General features: G+C 44.2%; 2 protein-coding genes across 3 annotated transcripts in view; one reads left to right on the top strand and one right to left on the bottom strand.

Annotated features, from left to right (window-relative positions):
- Positions 1-10,752, bottom strand: part of ZFYVE26 (zinc finger FYVE-type containing 26) — a 51,445-nt gene extending 40,693 nt beyond the window's left edge. For both annotated transcript variants that reach the window (XM_065635122.1, XM_065635121.1), the window contains exons 1-9: positions 10,679-10,752; positions 10,251-10,463; positions 8,645-8,723; positions 7,775-7,864; positions 5,136-5,688; positions 3,658-3,788; positions 2,643-2,807; positions 1,444-1,532; positions 1,005-1,165 (exon numbers count right to left, since the gene is read on the bottom strand). In XM_065635122.1, coding sequence (XP_065491194.1) covers positions 1,005-1,165; positions 1,444-1,532; positions 2,643-2,807; positions 3,658-3,788; positions 5,136-5,688; positions 7,775-7,864; positions 8,645-8,723; positions 10,251-10,441 — 1,459 coding nt within the window. In that variant the 5' untranslated portion in view covers positions 10,442-10,463; positions 10,679-10,752. The remainder of the gene's footprint in view (positions 1-1,004; positions 1,166-1,443; positions 1,533-2,642; positions 2,808-3,657; positions 3,789-5,135; positions 5,689-7,774; positions 7,865-8,644; positions 8,724-10,250; positions 10,464-10,678) is intronic.
- Positions 10,753-11,686: 934 nt separating this feature from the next.
- LOC135989703 (galectin-related protein A-like) lies at positions 11,687-19,187 on the top strand. Its single transcript, XM_065636719.1, has 4 exons — positions 11,687-11,767; positions 17,079-17,167; positions 17,920-18,094; positions 18,463-19,187. Exons 1-4 carry the CDS (start codon positions 11,744-11,746, stop codon positions 18,604-18,606), a joined length of 432 nt encoding a protein of 143 aa, XP_065492791.1. The 5' UTR covers positions 11,687-11,743; the 3' UTR covers positions 18,607-19,187.
- Positions 19,188-20,536: the final 1,349 nt, after the last annotated feature.

Below are 20,536 nucleotides of genomic sequence, written 5' to 3'. Positions count from 1 at the left end.
AATGCCTGCCCATTGTTTCATTTGTTAGTGTAACTGATCAAAGCTGGTGTTAAACACCGATCTGAAGGCTGCCTGAACACAACTGTCAACCAGTGCCACCACCTCAGTTCCACTACTGCAGCTGTGATGTGGTCAGAAAGAAGGGGAAGTACATGGGGTGAGGGAAGAAAAAGGCTTGTTAACAATACCAAGTCAGACAAATCAAAATTTCATGGCTCCTCTCCTCCCTTTCAGTTTGAAAATAGATTATTTTAAAGGAGATTCTATTAAACTGTGTTTATAGAATTATCTGAATTTTACAAAAAATCACTGGGCTGAAAACAGAGGGAGGACTTGTCTTCCATTTATTAGTTCCGTAAATTAAGGTGATCTGAAAAGAGAAGAGAAACCACAGCTAGAGTTATTTTGCTACAGTCATGCAGCTCCCAGACGATATGATGGGATTGCTTCTTCCTGTTTTTGAAAGGTTCTGACAGAATGTAAGCAGAAAAGAATTAAAATGTAAGATCTGATTATAAAAAACCCAACATCAGCACAAACAATACAATTAATTTCAGAAAGCAGGACACTGAAACCAGAGATCTATATAGCATCTCAATCATTATGTCTGTTAAGGCTATTCAAGACAACTGTCAGGATAATTTTAAAAACAAAACCTGTAAAAATAGGACTGGAAGCCAAAATCTTAACAATATGATACTGGAAGGAGAGAAAACTGCTTCCCACTACGCAACCTGGAAAATCTGTGCAAGATTCATCACTGAGAGCTCTCCACACAACACAGGCTGAATTTATGCATGTACAAACTCCCAACCATAGAAGGAATAAGGCACAAAAAATTGCAGCTTCTTACATTCCAGTACACGCAGAAAGACTGTTCTTCTGCGTATCTTCCCTGTTTACAGAAGTAAGTCAAAAGAACAGATTCTTCCTGGCAGAAATACTGAGCAGCACATACTCGATGCATTGGGTTTTTCTATGTTTTCATGACTCTACACATTTACCCTGCACATGTTGGTCTCTAGCAGGAACTTTTTGAAGAAGCTCAATAACATCGTCTTCATTCAGCGCCAGAAGATTAGTGAGATGATGAAGAGAGTACACTGCAGTGTGGCAATCTAGACTGTGCAAGTGTTGCAAAAGAACCTTCCTTGGGATAGTAACACTGCAAGAGAGAACAAACAAAGAAGTGGCACAAACGGATTTAGGCGTTTCAGCCATGTTTAAAGACGTATCTCCCACTCCAATTCTGACTCAACCAAACTACTACAAATAGCATAACTAACGCCCATGAAGTAATTGTGAGAGCTTGTGATACACAGTCACTAGGAGATGATTAGCCAAGATTCACAGAAAAGAACACCATTTCTATTCGCATACATAAATTAACTAATAGGCAGATTTGGCAAGACAGTTTTGAAAATGTCTTTCTGACCATCTTACCTGTTTTGCTGCATGCACCATTCAAGAACTTCCACCTGAGCCCACAACCCATCACAGAAATCTTTCAGTACTGAATCACTGCACAGATCCTAAATGGAAAAAACGAATAAAATAATCCCTTTACAACAAATCCTCTAATCAGACAGCAGAACCAAGCCTGTGTCACATACAGGATGTTTGTAAGATTTCTTTATCTAGATAGTAACTCGCAAGTACAGAAAATTGCCAGTTTTATTACAAAGCTAGCAAGGAAGGGCTGTTCTGAAGGACCATCAAAATCAGCCTCCACTTGACACACTGACAGACCATAGAAATGTGGCTACATCCCTTTGCAAGGTTAGCTTTCAAAATGCAAATTAATGCTTCTTTAACAGTCTAAGACACTAACCTATAGAACCAATCATGTACTAGAACAGATTATATACTGAGTAGCAGACAGTTAATCTCCTTTTCCATGCGCAGAAAGATGCCTGCCTGCTAAAATCAGATCTAAGACTTCCACTTTGAAGATGTTAGTGAATAGACTTTTGGTCTATTATCAACAGATGGTAACTTCCTTAAGGCAATACCAGCCTAGATCTGCAGTGCAAGGCTCCCTGTGTCCCCACCTCTGTCGTCTCAGCCACCTGCCTGCAAGCAGACATCATGGGAACTACAAATACACCCTCAGAGTTAAAATCCTCTCTCTTCTTCAAAGATGAAGACTCTCCCCAAACAAGGTGGATCTTTCAGTCACAGCTCTTGTCATTTATCGAGAATGGGTATCAAAAACTTCCAAGCTACCCAGTTGATGAACTCAGGTTAGTTGTGACCGGAACTAGTCACTAGCCAGGAATGACTCACTGGATGAAGTGACACTGATCTAATGTCTCTCAGCTCTTTTCAAAACTAATCAACAATCCTTTCTGTCTTTCTCTCTCTTATGTTAACAGCAAAGGCCAAAGAGCTTATGCAAAAGAAACTTTCAGAATCTCCTGGGCAATCATACTCCCTTCACAGTCAAGGAGTAAGAAGAAAGGCAAGTGTCCAATAATGTTACCCACACACAACTGTAACATTTTCACTTTTTAAATTCCATTTTGAGAAAGATTAACATCCTCACTGGAAACTCCTTGTCTGTATTTATTTTTATTTTCGCAAACAAATTGCATTATCTGGACTCAGACTGGGATACTGCCACTTGCTTTCTGCTGATTTACCTGAGTTTTGTGAAGAGTCCATAGCAATGCTTTTGCTGATTCTAAGCTTTGACAATGAGTCCACCCTAGCAATACCAGGAGGCGGCTAAGGGGGTTGAATTCTCCCCTCAATAAGCTGTTCAGGCTTGAGTAATCTTCTCTTTTCAGTAAAGTTAATGCAGTCACCTAGAAAACAAAAGGAAGAAGTATTTTTTTCCAAAATGCAGAGACCCATAAAGTCTGGCAGCTTATGTAAGCCAGTAGCCACTTCAGTATTAGCTTCACTGAAATAGTGAAGTTCTGCATCTGGAACTTCCCTAAACTTATATTTTCCAAGCCATCAGGTTACTCTTCAGTAAAACTGTCATGAGGAAAAATACATCATTTCACATGCTTATCACAGAGCAAACTCACACTCCCCTCACTACATTATCTTTACATTCTTTCTATTGATTATGTCTCTGTCAAGGGGATTATGTAAGAAACTTGAATGAGCACATTATTTAGAAGTGGAAATATGTGCAGCCTTAAAAGCTCACATTTTAACAGTGACCACCTACCTGTATTCTGTTTCTTCTAGCTATGTAAATACATTGAAATAATTTAATTCATACCAGAGTATTTTTCACCAGATCTTCAAGCTCTTTGAAACATAAATTTTACCATCCAAACTAGTCTCACTGCCCCATGTCTACCAGCATCAGAAAAGCAAAGCAATGAGTTCAAGGTCATGGGGTAAATCAAGTGGCATATCTAACAAAATTAAAAGTAGACTCAGGACTTAAATCATGAAGATTTAATCTTCAGTCTGCATGCAGATGAGCTTTTCCAAAAATCTCACCAAATGTTTTGAGTTCACCACACAGCTGAAAGTAGAGGAGTTATCATCAGTTACCTCCTTGTTCCTGTAAGTCATGATCCCTAATAAATACTATTTGAATACAAAATGTTTCTGTGTACCACCAAGATATGTTCAATACAGGGGTTGGTTTTAGCCACCATTGGGTTTCCCTCTTAATGATTTTTATGGCCATACCAGAATCTGTTCCAGAAAGTGCTTGCTGCTGTTCAAGCAGTAGAAATAGACTTTCTTCCAAGAAGGAGCCTCTTTGGGATCTGAGAACAAACTCATCACAGTTCGCTCTGTATCCAGCTGCTCAGATGAACCTAAAAAACAACACAACAATTTTACCTTCCAGTACAAAGGGGCATCTTTTAAAGAAGCATAATTGCTGTTAACAAACTGAGAAACACTCAGCATTTCCTCAAATACTAACAAGCTGTTACACGTTAGCAGTTAAGACCCTCAGATATTGTTACTGGCTAACAAGAAAGTCAAGCAGACAAATTTGATAGAAAATAAACAGGTCAGATAGGAAATCAGGAAACTGTCTGGACAGTTGTTAGCATGCCAAGAGCTTGTTTGGCACACAAGTTGTTACATTAGCTCAGGTCACACTGCCTTTCTTTCTTTAGTCACACACATCTTATCTGTATGTTCATAAATTCCTTGTGCTCTGAGACACTACGCTGCTTTGCGGGGCCTTACCAGAGACACAGCCAGCACAGCAACTACTCAGATCTGAGCAAAGCAAGAACTGAACTAGTCCCAGTGAGAGTCAAGGTATCCATATTTCCATTTCTCTCACCCCACGAGGAAGCACTAACTGTAGTTATTATCAGAAATGCCAGAGTCTGCCACACCACACCAGCCTGAACTTCCTTCAGCAATTCCTATGAGTGGAGCAGAGAGGATACAACCTCCCCTGACTTACACCTCAGTGTAGAGAGGCAAGAGAAGGAGGGAAGGCATTCTAGCTTTTCCCTCCTTGCACGCTCACCTGCCACTTTTCTGACAAGAACACAGGAACCACTTGCCATTCAGCTTCAACTGAGATCCTCAGCTAGACGTACCAGTCACAGGGAGCTAGATAGAAGTTGTGAAGTTATAGCCAGTTCAAAAACAAGAGCTGGGCTCTGGAAAGTGAGCAGGTAATCAAACTGTGTCTTCTTTCCAGCTGGGATATTGACTCACTCCACATCTCCTTCCACTTCTAGAAATCTTCCGATATTAAGGGGTTTGAATGTTTTGGGTTTACTGAGGTCGTTGAACTGTTATTGACCTGAAATGGAACATCCTCCAACACGGATGACCCTGAGCTGCAGCTAAACCAATAAAAACCTTATTTACATATAGAGAGTCAACTTTCTAGTTACATGCAAGATCTCCATCAGGAAAAATGCTGAGCAGATTAAAATAGAGCACAACAAGGGGTGGTAAAGGAAGTGCTCACAAAAGAAAGCAGCACAGACTGCAGAAATGTAGGGAGAACCCTGGGGTTTCTATGCCAGTTCCTTGCTCTAAGTGATTTTAGCATAACCTTTTACAAGACTCCATGGCTTGTTAAGGCACCTTAGCAGGAACACTGCTTGACTTCTTGACAACTTGCCTGTTTAATGCCTCAATGACTTTGTTAAACAGTAAATGAAAACAGAGTAAAAAGCAAAACAAACCTTTTTGTATTGATTTTGACACTAGAAATTTTTCTCTTGTTCTTTCTATGACAACACTGCTATAAAGGCTCAACAGGCCCTGGCTCTGTCTCCTCAGCATACAGCTTAGTAGCTTCTCCTCCCTCAGTGGGCTTCCCTCAGCCCAGCACACATCCAAGAGCTCCCTGAACAGGTGCCGTACTTCATCTGCCTGGTGCTCCACCTCAAAAGTCAGTGTACTAAGAGCAGCATAAATTGTATCCACTAGTTCTCTTTGATGTAGTTCTAATGAAATCTCAGAACTGCACTGAAGCCTCTGCAGAGATTTCAAGGAGTCCCGAAGAAAATCAACAAAGATCTTTTGAAGATAGCAGTACTGCTGGAGCGAGGAGCTGTGTGTGCCTTGTTCCTCCTGGAAAAACTCCAGCAGGGCTCTTGCCCTCCGGGGAGCCTGCAGCAGAAGCTTCCGGAGAGCTGAAACAACATCCAAACTGAATCTGTGAGAACAGCCATCTCTTCTTTTCCTGTCTGTGAAGTGCTTGTTCTGGGTGCACTCAAATGCTTCAAACAGCTCCTGGCAGGGAAATAATAAAAAGGGTAAGCCTTTCAGATTGCATTGAAAATACATTATTTAAAAAGCAAGAGAAACTTGAAAGCAAGAAGATAAATTGATTTGGAAACATCATATTACCTATGAAATCCATTAATAATGGTCCATCTTGTCCAATATCCTTCCTAGAAGAGTGGATATGCCTCAATATGTAACAAAATATAAAGCAGGGGTGTCAAACTCATTTTGGGGGGGGGGGGCGGCACATCACCCTCGCAGTTGCTTTCAAAGGGCTGAATGCAATTTTAGGACTGTATAAATGTAACTGTTCCTACATTTATACAGTCCTAAAAGTACATTCAGCCCTTTAAAGGCAACCGCTATGCTGATGTGGGCCCCGGTAAAAATGAGTTTGACACCCCTGATATAAAGAATCCTCTAACACACAACTAAACTATGTGGGCCATGTGCTCATAAGCAACTTACCTTAGTTCAAAGGCAGCTCCTATGGGATGCCTGAAGCACTACCATGTTCTACCTCTTAGCAACATATTGATGTCACTGTATCTTCATAACTCAGTAAGAGCACGATTATTAGTGTTCAGGCTTTCTTTTTTTAATCCTACTTTTCCAGATTTGTACCATCTATCTACCAACTGCATCATCCTCACCAACACTAATTTTTCAAACTTAGTTAAAACTGACCAACAGATTCAAAAGCTATCTCACAGATTTGTTCCCTAAGCAACAATAATTTGTCTTGCTAACAGAAGCAAACCTCCAATTCCAGAACTACGAAGGGGAAAACAAATCCTAATTAGTGCTCTCAATAAGGGGTGAGAGAACATGAGGGACAACCCAGTCAAACAGCAGTTAAGCAGCACTTCTGGCACTTCTGGAACTATGTAAGTGCTGTCCTTGGCTCGAAGAGACAGCTCAGGGAATATGGAGGGGACAGGTGGTTGGCGTGCACAAAAATGAGAATATTAACAACAGAAGAAAAGTCCACAACATCCTTTTCTTAATTTGCTGGATCAAAACATAATTCTACCTACTCACATGCCTCCGACAGTAATTGTGACAAAGATATGAGGTTGCTGAATCTCTTATTTCTGTGCAACACTGCAGACAATGGTGGACTCTTTCACAACACAGACTTCATCAGTCATTAACAGACTTCAAGCAGATTTATTTTAATCAACGGTCAAGTTTACCTTACTTGCTTTCATCCTTTAATTGCTAATTCTGTGTCTTTAGAGAAATATTGAACACCTTTTCCTTATATTTAAAAGTTGCAAATAACCTCTGAATAGAATAAGTTTTCATTTTTGTCTTAAAAAAAAGGAAAACAAAAATGTCTTTTAAGAGTTAGAACCTGCAAGACTAGAAGCAACATCTGAGGGCATTCCACACACCATGTCAGGTCTAATTCTGCTGTAACCAACACCAAACTAGGACAGTTGTACAGTTAGTAACTCTCCTGCTCTATACTTGCTTTTGATATTGATCTGTCTTTATATATTTCCATGTATTTCTCAAATCAGTCTGCATGTATTAATTATGAATGGAAAGATGGGTTGTGGACCTCAGAGCACACATCATACCAACTACCAAATAACATCACTAGTAACAGTACAGCACTCAAAAATTTCCAGGAAGAAGGCAAAGGGGTGCAAAGGAGAGGAAAATTATTAAGATTTTAGGAGGGAGAAAAAGAAAATAGTCATACCTTTAAAAGTGATTGCTGACTGCGGTTTATTTTGGCTCACAGTGGGTTTTAGCTTTAAGATTACTAAACGTGTCTATAAATATAACACTGTGGCAAGCAGCCGCAATCAGGACTGAAGTGTGTTAGAAAGACCATGTAGAAAAGCTTGTTCCTTGCCTGCCTACAGCCTCCTTTCTAGCCAGAGAAATCACTTGCAGGCACATTGGATTAACTTCAGAAAGGGATCTGAATTACAGTCTCTTTCAGTTGCCTAGTAGATTAAAAACACATTAGCATCTCAGGTAGCCAAGTTAGCAGGAAACATTAACTTTGATTCCAAAACCTGATAAAGTTGGATATTCTGCATATCTAACAAGAAGCAGGGCATATTAGGTAGCTCACCTTTAGGACTTCCTCAGAGACATCTTTCTGTAGTTCTTCCAAGAACAATAAAAATTCAGTTTCTCTCCGAAGAACAACTGGAACAGTTTTCTGAAGCAACGTAAGAGAATGAGAAAGATGTTGTCCAATAAAACTTTTATTCATTTACATTACCATATAAACCTAATCTTAGCTATTTCATTAATGTTTTGAGGCAGACTGAAATATCTCTCTGAAGAAGCCTAATTCTGAGTTAAAGGCTATTCCACAATTAGGTTCTGCTGCCACACCAGTGGATTCCATTTATCTATATATTTGTAAACAGAGACAAGTGTCACTTGGTCAGGAATTAGAACCCCATCAGTTAGAGACATCTTTCTTCAGAAAATAAAGAAAAAATACAAGTCTGAGTAGTTACAAGAAGGAATGAATTTTTAAAAAAATGACTACATATCCCAGCATACCAATTAAAAAAAAAAAGAGGAAAAATACTAGTTTCTCTTTTACTCACGAAACATACTGCACCTGTCTGAAACAGCAATACTGCAAACACGGCCCCCACCACCTAAAGCTTACAAAGACTTGTCTGATGCCTAAGCTATTTCATCTTTAACGTAAGTAAGGTGCTCCACAAACTTAAACAGGAAAAAAACCAAAAACAAAACCAAAAAATTTTTCTCACCAGTGTGGAAAAGATTAACAGTTGTTTCCTGACGAGTCTGTGAAAAGCAAAAGCAATTCACTTCTCCAGCTACCTTGAGAACTTAATTCAGTGAAATGTGGGAAAGCCTGTCATTTAAATAAGCAGCTAGGCTGACATTTTGCACTTGGAAATCGGCTAGAAGTCAGAGCTGTAAGCCGCACTTGGAAGTCTGCTAGATGTTTCTGTACCTGATTCGTGGCAAGCCATTTTTCCAGCACAAGAAGCCAAAGCCATGCAGTTCTCCATTGGCTAGAATTCTGTCCCCATCTACAAAAGCAATAAGCACATACACCAGATTATACAAGGTCAATCCCAGCTCTAAGATCCAGGAAAACACCATCGGAGGTAATTCTGATTTTTAAATTTCTTTGTGTAACATAAAAACAAAGATGACTAAATAGCTGAAGATGATTCAGACAGGAAGAGAATACAGAGAAATCAGAATATTGGTACTATGTACACATTAACACAATGATTTCTGCTGTGAAAAAAAAATGCTTTTAGATCTGTCAAATACCAACACTACTGCCATAGTTCTTTGCTTCAAAACAATGCAATTTATTTCTGCTCTAAACTTCAGTCTGTATAGCCCTCTTTGAACACTTCAGCAGATTTCTTTGAAATCTGACCACTTGCCAAAAGCTGCCATTTCCTGTTCTGTCTAGTTCTGCCCAAAAAAAGTGAAACTAAGCCTTAGGTCACAGCAGCACAAGTGCAGCTCCATGTCCAAACTAAAAATGAAGCAATGTGCAAATTAAAAAAAGAATACCACTAATTTCTGTCCAAACTAAAAATGAAGCAATGTACTAATTAAAAAAAGAATACCACTAATTTCCATCAGCTTTTCATGTGCTCCAGTACTTATATACAATTCCAAAACAGAGTTAGGGAACGTGTTCAGTACTGTTAAACAGACTAAGAAAAGGAAAAAGCACAAGATAGTTTATTGGCCTTTAAAAAGCGCGGCACTGCTAACTAAAACCTTTAGACGTGATAAGCCCAACTATCAAAGATAAAAAGATCAAACATGCTTATGTCTCACATGGCCATTAACAATATTCATCTAACCGTATGCACACCTTCCTCCAGACTCCTTTAAATGCTGTCAGTGTAGATGGTTTCTTAGAACATTTACCAAAATGTTACACAAATTTTACTGTGAAGTGTGATCACCTGCTTGGAGAAGGGAAATACCATCATTCCCTGAAGTGCTAGAAAGTCAGCCTTCATATGCACCTACCTGAAAAGCAGCGATCAAAACTAACTAGGATTGAGTAAAACTAATGCCATTTCAAAATCCAGTGTGAGTGAAATAAGAAATCAATAGCATATTTTGAATTTTTACATTTAATTTTTTAGAAATTGGAAGGTCTTTCGAGAGCTGGAAACAGAACATTAGATAACTACAGTGCTGATGTTGGTGGTAACATTCCTAAATTAACCGAACGGATGTAATTTCAGAAGATGCTCCTTCTTATTATCCTTCAGTAAGATCTAGTAAAAGCAGTTCTGTAATGCCTCCGAATAATTTTAAGCTTGTTATCAATCACCATATCAACAGCAAAAACGAACGCGGCTCGTTATCCCAGTGGGCTGTGCAGCCTGCCAAGAGCTCGGGCAGCGGTAAGATGTCAACGTTGAGACCACAGCACACCGAGACGCACCCAAGACACCTCAGCACTGAAGCAAGCGCTATTTCCCAGGTTCTACCTGTCTCCCACAGCCACCACTGAACTAATCCCTCCTCCCCATTCCACACCCGAGCCTACCGAACCAAACCAGCACCTCACTCACCTGACCCCCGCGGGACAAGCTACCAGAGCCCGAAGAATCGCTTCCACCTTCTCGGGGCCACCCCCAGGCCACCGGCCCAGCTGGGGCACGCAGGCCTGCGCCAGCGCCCAGTCCCCACGCCGCACGCACTCGCAGAAGAACCCGAAGAGCCGCTCCAGAGAGACCGCTTCTTCGTCTCCGAAAGAATGCATCTTCCCAGGACCAGCCGGTGACCTGGGGCGGGCGACACAGGCGAGGGCGGTGAGGGCGCGCTGGGGCACCCACGCCGGATGCTCCGGGCCGCCGGTCCCCGCTGGGAGCGACTGTCTTTGTGGGCGGCAGCGGCCACTCGCCCCGGGCTGCGCGCTCCGCCGCCCACCCACCCGCAGCCTCGCCCTCCTGCCCAAGGTCCGGTCCGGCTCGGCGGCCCCCGGCGTGGCCTGCGTTACCTGTCGAGGCAGGACGCGGCCACCCCGCCGGCGCTGGGCGCTACTGCACCTCCCCGGCAACGCCGCCCCCCGCGGCCGCCATCTTGGGCACTGCCTCAGCTGACCGCGCCGCCGGGCGGGCACGCGGCGGGCGTGCGCCCATTGGCCGAGCCGGGGCAGAATGTAAATAAACCGCCATTTTTCTTTGGGGCGCTTGACGCCGCCTCAAGAACCCGGGCAGCGTAAGCCCCGCCCTCCCCGATAACCACGCCCATCTCCGCTCGCCGCGCGGCTTCCTCCTACCGCACTCCAGGCTCACGCCGTACTCCGGCCTCCCGTGGTTCTGATTGGCTTCCGCCCGAAGCTCCGCCCCCTGGCGCGCAGGGGGACCGCCCCGCCGCGCCGCGGCGCTTCTCCGGGAAGGCGGCGGGAGCTGTGGGGTAATTGGGGTCGTGAGGGTGTTTCTCAGAGGGGGAGTTATGTGTGCGTATATTATGTACACCCGTATACATACATATATAGAGGTATACCATTAGGGGTATATACATATATGTGCGTATATTTACTGCTTATATGTGTATAACCCTATACGTATACTTCTATATAGGTCTTTATAGGAATATAAGTGTTACAGATATTTACCCCTTTGAGGGCAGAAATGGTATCAAAATAAATAAGTGGCGTGTTATTTTTATGTATTACATATACAAATAAGTTATGCACACACCCGCACAATTTTAAATACTTACATAAAATACGTAGTTAGTTACAGATACAGCTACAGCTATAGACGTCGGCTTGCCAGGCGCTTCTGTGCGGGGTGGCGGGACCCGTCCCACCCTTGCGGCCCCCCTGCCCTCTCGCCATCACTGCCCTTGTCACTTCTGAGCTGCCCTGGGTGGGACAAGGCGCGGTGACTCAGCTGCTCGGCTGGGTGGTGTCCGGCCGGTGTTCGGCAGAGATAAGCCCCCCGCCGACATCCTCCCTTTATTCCGGGCTTTTTGTTTGTTTTTGTCCCGACACAAAAAAAGAAAAGCTCCCCTGGGGACTGCTGCAGCGGAGGCAAGCGTAAGAGGCAGAGTGGTGATGACAGAGGAAAGGTGTCCCAAAGTAAGTGACCGAGGGAGTCCCCAGGGTTCCTGAACGGAAAATACGGGAAGGGCGCTATGTCTGTGTGCGTGTGCTGGGACCTGCCAATAAACCACGCAAGATGCTGCAGGAGTTTGTACCTACGACATCCCGAGTGTTTTTCACTTGTACTGTCAGTTCAACGTCAGCAGAGTAACGGTGCACGGGTGGTCACGGCTCTGACCTTACTTCAGCCGCGCTGGACAAGCTGTAAGGGTTGAAACCATGTGGTCGTTGTTCGAGCTGTTCCCTGTGCCTTTGATGATGGTGCTTACTATGGTGCAGCTCTGCACAATCAATTTATAAATGCGCGCTTTCACTTTGGGGTATTAGTTTGTATTTTGTCTCTCGTGTCGGCAAGGAAGGAGCTTTACTGGGACATAGGACCTGTATGAGGATGAAGTTCCTTTAGCCTGTGATCTTTTGTGCTTATTACCTACTCTTCTAATTGCTTTATTCAGCTTAAATAACCTCCTTACAGACTCCTTACTCCTTCACATAAGACATCTCAGCTGGTTGATGCTTTTCCTTTGTTACAAAGTTCAAAACATACCTTCTGGAGTCACCTGCCCACTTCTGCAATGGTGAACGTACATTAGTAACAATCAGCAGTAGCGCTGTCATTTTTGAAGGTTCTTTTAAACTAATTTCTTCCAATATTGGCCTTGTTAGGAATTAGAGGTTTATTAACATATCTGTGAAGCTCTCAGTGTGGATAGATATAAATATCATGGTGAAAGACTAAGTTAAGGTCATCTTAGCAGAAGATACAACTAGTATATTAGCAGGGCTCATTTGCAGGGCTTTAAACTAGATTTGAAGGGGGATGGGGTTGTAGCTGGGCTTGCATCAGTGGGGCAGCACACTGGAATCAATAAAGACCGGGAGGCCCCCCAGGCCCCTAGGGTGAAATCGGTGTACTCGGCTCGCTCCCTGAAATGCCTGTACACCAATGCGCGCAGCATGGGGAATAAGCAGGAGGAGTTAGAAACCTGCGTTCGGTCAGGAGATTATGATCTGGTGGCAATTACAGAGACATGGTGGGACAGCTCACATGACTGGAATGTGGTCATGGATGGCTATGCCCTTTTCAGGAAAGACAGGCCAGCCAGGCGAGGTGGTGGAGTTGCTCTTTATGTGAGAGAGCAACTGCAATGTATAGAGTACTGTCCAGGTGCGGTTGAGGAGCGAGTTGAGAGTCTGTGGGTGAGAATTAAGGGGCAGGCTGGCAGGGGTGACACTGTTGTGGGAGTCTATTACAGGCCACCAGATCAGGGTGAGGAAGTTGATGAGGCCTTCTATGGGCAGCTGAGTGTGGCCTCACAGTCACAGGCTCTGGTTGTTATGGGGGATTTTAACTACCCTGATGTTTGCTGGAAGGACTACTCAGCCAGCCAGCCTCAGTCTAGGAGGTTCCTCCAGTGCATTGACGATAACTTTCTCATGCAAATGGTGGAGGAGCCGACTAGAAGAGGTGCGCTGCTGGATCTCGTCCTCGCTAACAAGGAGGGTCTGGTCGAAGCAGTAAAGGTGGGGGGCTGCCTTGGTTGCAGTGACCATGAGATGGTGGAGTTCAGAATCTCCTGTGGTGGGAGCAGAATACCGAGCAGAATTGCAACCCTGGACTTCAGCAGGGCCGACTTTGGCCTTTTCAAACAGTTGCTGGAGGGAATCCCGTGGGCAAGGCTGCTTGAAGGTAAAGGCGCCCAAGATAGTTGGTTAACTTTCAGGGACTGCTTCTACCAAGCTCAAGATCAGTGCATCCCGACGCGCAGGAAGTCAAGGAAGGGAGCCAGGAGACCTGCGTGGTTAAACAGGGAACTGCTGGGCAAACTCAAGTGGAAGAGGAGGGTTTACAAATCATGGAAGGAGGGGCTGGCCACTTGGGAAGAATATAAGGCTGTTGTCAGAGGATGTAGGGAGGCAACTAGGAAAGCTAAGGCCTCCTTAGAGTTAAACCTGGCGAGAGGGGTCAAGGACAACAGGAAGAGATTCTTCAAATACATGGCAGATAAAACTAACACCAGAGGCAATGTAGGCCCACTGATGAACGGGGTGGGTGCCCTGGTGACAGAAGATACAGAGAAGGCAGAATTACTGAATGCCTTCTTTGTCTCTGTCTACTCTGCCGGAGGCTGTCCTGAGGAGCCCCGTACCCCTGAGGCCCCAGAGGAAGGCAGGGCAATGGAGGAGTCTGCCTCAGTTGATGAGGACTGGGTTAGGGAGCAATTAAGCAATCTGGACATCCATAAATCCATGGGTCCAGATGGGATGCACCCGCGGGTGCTGAGGGAGCTGGCTGAAGTCATTGCTGGACCGCTCTCCATCATCTTTGCCAAGTCTTGGGAAACGGGAGAGGTGCCTGAGGACTGGAGGAAAGCAAATGTCACTCCGGTCTTCAAAAAGGGCAAGAAGGAGGACCCGGGCAACTATAGACCAGTCAGCCTCACCTCCATCCCTGGGAAAGTGATGGAACACCTTATCCTTGGTGCCATCTTAAGACATATCAAGGATAAGAGGGTCATCAGGGACAGTCAACATGGCTTCACCAAGGGGAAGTCGTGTTTGACCAACCTCATAGCCTTTTATGAAGACGTAACAAGGTGGATTGACGATGGCAGAGCAGTGGATGTGGTCTACCTTGACTTCAGCAAAGCATTTGACACCGTCTCCCACAGCATCCTCACGGCAAAACTGAGGAAGTGTGGACTGGATGATCGGGTAGTGAGGTGGACTGCAAACTGGCTGAAGGGGAGAAGCCAGAGAGTTGTGATCAATGGGGCGGAGTCTGGTTGGAGGCCTGTATCTAGTGGAGTGCCTCAAGGGTCAGTTCTGGGACCAATACTGTTCAATATATTCATCAATGACTTGGATGAGGGAATTGAGTGTACTATCAGCAAGTTTGCTGATGACACCAAGCTGGGAGGAGTGGCTGACACGCCAGAAGGCTGTGCTGCCATCCAGCGAGATCTGGACAGGCTAGAGAGTTGGGCGGGGAAAAATTTAATGAAATATAACAAGGGGAAATGTAGAGTCTTGCATCTGGGCAGGAACAACCCCAGGTTCCAGTACAGGTTGGGGAATGACCTATTAGAGAGCAGTGTAGGGGAAAGAGACCTGGGGGTCCTGGTGGACAGCAGGATGACCATGAGCCAGCACTGTGCCCTTGTGGCCAAGAAGGCCAATGGCATCCTGGGGTGTATTAGAAGGGGGGTGGTTAGTAGGTCCAGAGAGGTTCTCCTTCCCCTCTACTCTGCCCTGGTGAGACCTCATCTGGAATATTGTGTCCAGTTCTGGGCCCCTCAGTTCAAGAAGGACAGGGAACTGCTGGAGAGAGTCCAGCGCAGGGCCACAAAGATGATTAAGGGAGTGGAGCATCTCCCTTATGAGGAAAGGCTGAGGGAGCTGGGTCTCTTTAGCTTGCAGAAGAGGAGACTGAGGGGTGACCTCATTAATGTTTATAAATATATAAAGGGCGGGTGTCACGAGGATGGAGCTAGGCTCTTCTCAGTGACAACCAACAGTAAGACAAGGGGTAACGGGTTCAAGCTGGAACACAAGAGGTTCCACTTAAATGTGAGAAGAAACTTCTTCTCAGTGAGGGTGACAGAGCACTGGAACAGGCTGCCCAGGGAGGTTGTGGATTCTCCTTCTCTGGAGACATTCAAAACCCGCCTGGACGCCTTCCTGTGTAACCTCACCTAAGTTTTCCTGCTCTGGCAGGGGGATTGGACTAGATGATCTTTTGAGGTCCCTTCCAATCCCTAACATTCTGTGATTCTGTGATTCTGTGATTCTGTGTATATTGAAATCAGGAAACGGAGTATAGGCAAAACATTTTTCATCTTGAATTTGTGTTTCTGTCAAGCAAGCTGGCATTCAATAATTTAAAAATCTAACATTGGTTATGTTTTCCAAAATTTAAAAATATCTATGGAATAGCCGTAGCACCTTACGCTTGAATGGAAGCCCATTTGCTGTCAATCGAAGTCTGTGGGTTTCCATGCTGATGTGGTGCTTCTCATAGTCTAAATACTAAACCGTGCATATATTGTACAGGTCTTCTAGCAAAAAATGTCTGAATTTTTGCCTTGGAACACTGGAACGATAAAGTTTTTTTAATCTAAATTAGGGTCTGCTGTGCATTGCCTTGGAATATTATCAGTGTTATGCAAATTGCTAATAATGCTTGGCAGTTTATAGCAGCTTCTTTCTAAGTGGATCTGCATAGAGACTGGCTACTGGCATTTACATTTTAAAGGCATTTCTGAAACTGAATTCTCGAAACATGTCTTATCACTTGTTTCCAAGCTCGCTCTTTTATTTTTCCATGTCAACCATTGCCTGTATTAGTTTCTCCACTGACTGTCCAAGCTGTTGGAGAATTATTTGGAGCAAGTAAATGTAGCTCTGCAGTTTGGGTGGGGTTCGCAGCTGCAGGTGTCTGTGAACAGAACAAAAGTGGATCCCCTGAGAAGCCATTTTCTGGCTCTGGCAATGTGATGGGGACAGGTGCGACTGGGATCAGCTGGGAGGACATGGTTGCATTTCTGTCAACATGCAGCGGCAGGACAGCATCTTTGTTGGCTTTGGGGAGGACAGAGGCTACTCAGCCAGCGTGAAGCCTGCTGATGTCACATCAGCCTACTGAAATCTGCTAAAGAAATAGAGCTGGCGGAGTAAGTTCATGCAGAGTCTGAGCTCTGCGTCATGCTACCGCAAAGCTTTTGATCTGTTGCATGGAGCGCTGCAACAGATTTGTGGTGTTGTTAGACCACAGCAGCCATCACCAGCTCATCCCAGATGTGTCAGCTGTCTGGGTCCTGTCACTGATGGGATCTGTGGGTCACCACAGCTCTTGCAGTCCCTGCTCTGGTCTTGGAGAGTGGCCTCAGTCACCTAAAGTCAGTGGTGGCTGTTCTCAGAGCCCCCTGAGGCACTCTATCAGGGCTGTCGGTCGCACTCGTCAGTCAGGGAGAGCACTGACAGCTGCCACGCATCTTACTGACAGGGGCTTTGGTCAGAAACTGCCCAGCGGAGCCGGCAGTCCTGTCAGGCAACCATCGCCTTGCCACCAGCCGTTCGCTTACGGCAGCCCTCTCACTCGCCTCAGGTACCAGAACTGGCAGAATTTTTACCAAAAATGCAAGAAGTACTTTAGGCCAGAAGTATTTTTAAGTTCTTTTATACATGTAAAAATCAAATCAAGTTACATGAGGTGACCCAAGCAGCTGTTAAAGCTGGTTTACCCCCGGCATGACCTGCTGCAGCTCATTTTCACTGTTCCCTGCAGGTGGAGCAGTATGTTGGTGAAATTAAAGGTGGCCTGAGACCAGCCATGAAACTCACAGTCATAGGAATGGTACACTCCAACCCCAAGAGGTAGGTGAGGGGGCTGGTGGGGGCTTCACCCTGTCATACATGCTCCTGCCTGTCTTCAAAAGATCTCTTAAGGGTCTGTGCTCTTTGGAGGAAGAAAGTAAAACAGATTTATGGCTTTGTTTAATTTTCCTGCTCTTAGACTGAGCTTAAAGTGACAAGAAAGAATTCTCTGTTAAGCCTTTCTGACTGCCCTGTCAGGATTTTCTAGTCCTTGACCATATCTAATATGAACTGGAGTGGGCACACAAACAGCATTTCTCCTCCAGGAAGAGGTGCAGTTCTGAATCTGCATCTTGGTTGTCTGCTGGGGGCTAAAATCAACACCATTTTAAAACCAGTGGTTTTGACGCAAGAGGTGCAGGTTCATTGCTGTGTTTAATCTGGATGACAGCAACTGTGCTTACCACTACACTTTTTTGCACCTACACTGATAAACACCAGTGCTTGCACTGGTGAAGAGTTTGCCATAACCTCTTTTAGGACACAAATTGGAATTGGCTCGTGCAGAAATGGTGGTTTGATTTCAGTCACAAGAGAGGGAAAGCAACATCAGCAGTCACTATCATCCTACTGGAAACCGGAGGAGAAACAAGCCTGTTCTCATCCATTTCTGCAGCTTCTAAGCCTGTAGAAGTCCCATGTTTCAGTCTGACAAGAAATCAAGGGCTGTCTAAGTCTTTAAAGGCATTTGCCATGTTTAACCATGTCCTTTCACATTTCTGAAAGTCCCAGTTATTTCACTGTTTTTTCAGCTTTTCTGTGACTCTGCTCTGCGATCCACTGGATGCAAACAAAGACGTTGGGCTGTTATTTACAGTTAACTTTAGTGACAAATCTATCACCCGAAATGCACGAATTGCTGGGAAATGGGGAAGAGAAGAGAAGACTATTCCCTACTTTCCATTTACAGCAGGCGACACATTTAAGGTAATTTTGGGGGTACTATGAAAAGGGTGGAGAAAGGAGGGGAGAGAGGCTGAAGTCTAAGTATATGACCACAAATAGCTAACTATTGACAATGCCAGGCTAACCAGTCTAGTATGGCACAGAGAACAACAGTTCAAGCCCTGATGGGGGAGATTCATTCCTTTCTCTAGAATTAGTGAGAGAACTCACTATAAGGAGCTTTACCGTATCATGTCATCAGAGGGCAGGTTATTTATTAGGGGCACTTCAGAAGAACCAGTAGACTTTGCGCTTCACTATCCCCATCACATGGGGTCCTAAGTCCATGCTGGTGAAATCAACTCTTCTGTTGATCTCTAACACGCTTCCCCTGTCCTTTTCCATTGCAGATGGAGCTCTTATGTGAACACCAGCAAATACGAGTCTTGCTTGATGGACGGCAGCTCTGTGACTTCACTCACCGCATCCAGCCGCTGAATTTGGTGAAAGCTTTGCAGATCTCAGGAGACATCAAGCTTACCAAAGTAGCTTGAAAAAAAAAGGACACCACAATATCACCAGGGGACAGAGGCAAATGTACTTTCTCCTGTCTGAGAAATGTTTTGTCCTTTTCCCTGGCTGATTCTGGAGAGTGGGAACTGTATATTTTTAATTTGCTGATGTGTTTGAAATATACACTTTTTTCCTATGCACACTCAGCAATTGCAGAGCTATGGCTGGTCCAGGTAAATCAGAGAGCCTTTGCTGAGATACTCTTGTGGCCTCCCAAAGAGCAAGATTTATGATGCTATGCAGTGTCTCACATCCTCGTGGTCCCCTAGGTCCCCAGGCATGCCAGCTGGCAGAGCTCAATCCTCAGCTGTGGGGTGGCTGTTACCCTTGTCACCAGAACTGGGCAGTAAGCAGGTGGTGGGACTGAGAAAAGAGAAGCAGGAGATTTTCTTATAAGTAAATAAGGGAGCCTGGTGGTCCCCAGCAAGGCTCACGTTATCAGGAGGGAATTGCTTTTCCTGGAATCTCTGCTCAGTCAGTGCAAAGCCATCTGTACTTCCCAGTACAGAGTGATAAATGCCCTGTCAGCATCCCTGTCTCTTGCAGGTAGCGTTCTTGTGAATTGAAAGGTTTCAACAGCTGTGGATTTCATGGTCTTCTCTGGACCAGCCCTAGGAAATGGTACCTGTAGCCAAAACTGCATTGCCCATTCTTGTATCTAATTCAAACTGCATCTTTGCTGGCAAACTTCTTTACCAGCTCTGTTAAATATTTGAATGCACTTGAGTGTTGTGCTATTGTTTCATTGCTATAGATTTAGAAGAAAGGCCTAAATGCATAGCTATTCTAATACATTTATAAGCATATATCATAGCTGCTGCCTTTGGCTCTGTTTTGATTGGTTTGTTATAACACAGGATGGAGGGAAAAGAGACTTTCTTTGTAGTACATAACTTGGGGAACAAAAAAGATCTGTAAAGAGGTGGTTCTGTGGATATCTCTGTGGCTATCAAATTACTCTGTGATTTCAGGGAAGGTAAACAGCATGCTCTTTTCAGGGAGATTTTGGAGGCTCTGCAGAGTCCGGCTGTCAGATACAGGTACTCAGATAACATGAGGAATTTTATGAAAACAGTATATCAGCAGGCTGCTCAGGTGTTTTAATCATCTCGTACATTCCATTCTACCCTCTGGTGTTGTGAAGAATGTCTCAGTTTCTATATAAATCTAAATTTACAGTGTGTGAAACCATTATTTTCATATACTCAAACTGCACTCTAAGAAAAATAATGTATAAAGAGAACAGGAGATTTGAAAGCACTAAACTTTTTTTTTTAACAATATCAAAGTCAAGTTTACTAAACAAATAATAGAAAATTTAATGGCTTAAAATATAAAAAGCAATAGTCAGAACTGCTGTTAGAGTTCTCAGTCCCAATGGTGCTCCACATAAATGGACTTACGGTGATAATCAGGAGGAAAAGTCTTGCTTTTATGGCTGAGTGATTTCTTCCAATGTATTCAGCGTCAGCGATTGTCTGGAATAACTGCCACTGGTCTGATGTGATACTCAGCATCCCGTACTGCTATGGGCCATTACCAACACAAGAATATTCTATATACTGGCGAGGAGGATCCTTTGGTCTTTTCCAGCCTAACAGAGAACCAAAGGGTAGAGCAGATGGATGGACAGACAGACCCCTGTTTTGTTTCGCAGCAGTGGTTATCCTGGCAGCTGGATTGTGGCCTGGCACAAGACTCTTGTGGAATACCAAGAAAGGCAGCCTCAGACACCAGGACCTTTCATGTCTTTGATTCAGTCAATCTTAACTAATGAAGTTTATGAGCCCCTTTATAAAAAGGGGAAAGGAGCAAGACATTTCTGCTTTAGGATAAAGCACAACCTGGATCTGTCAGATATAGACTGAATACTTTTACAAAATAATTATTTTCTTCCATCTTGGAATATAT

This window comes from Caloenas nicobarica, chromosome 5 (assembly GCF_036013445.1).
Source record: "Caloenas nicobarica isolate bCalNic1 chromosome 5, bCalNic1.hap1, whole genome shotgun sequence".
Classification (NCBI taxonomy): Eukaryota; Metazoa; Chordata; class Aves; order Columbiformes; family Columbidae; genus Caloenas; species Caloenas nicobarica.
The sequence above is the reverse complement of the archived record's forward strand: the minus strand, read 5'-3'. Positions and strand labels throughout refer to the sequence as shown.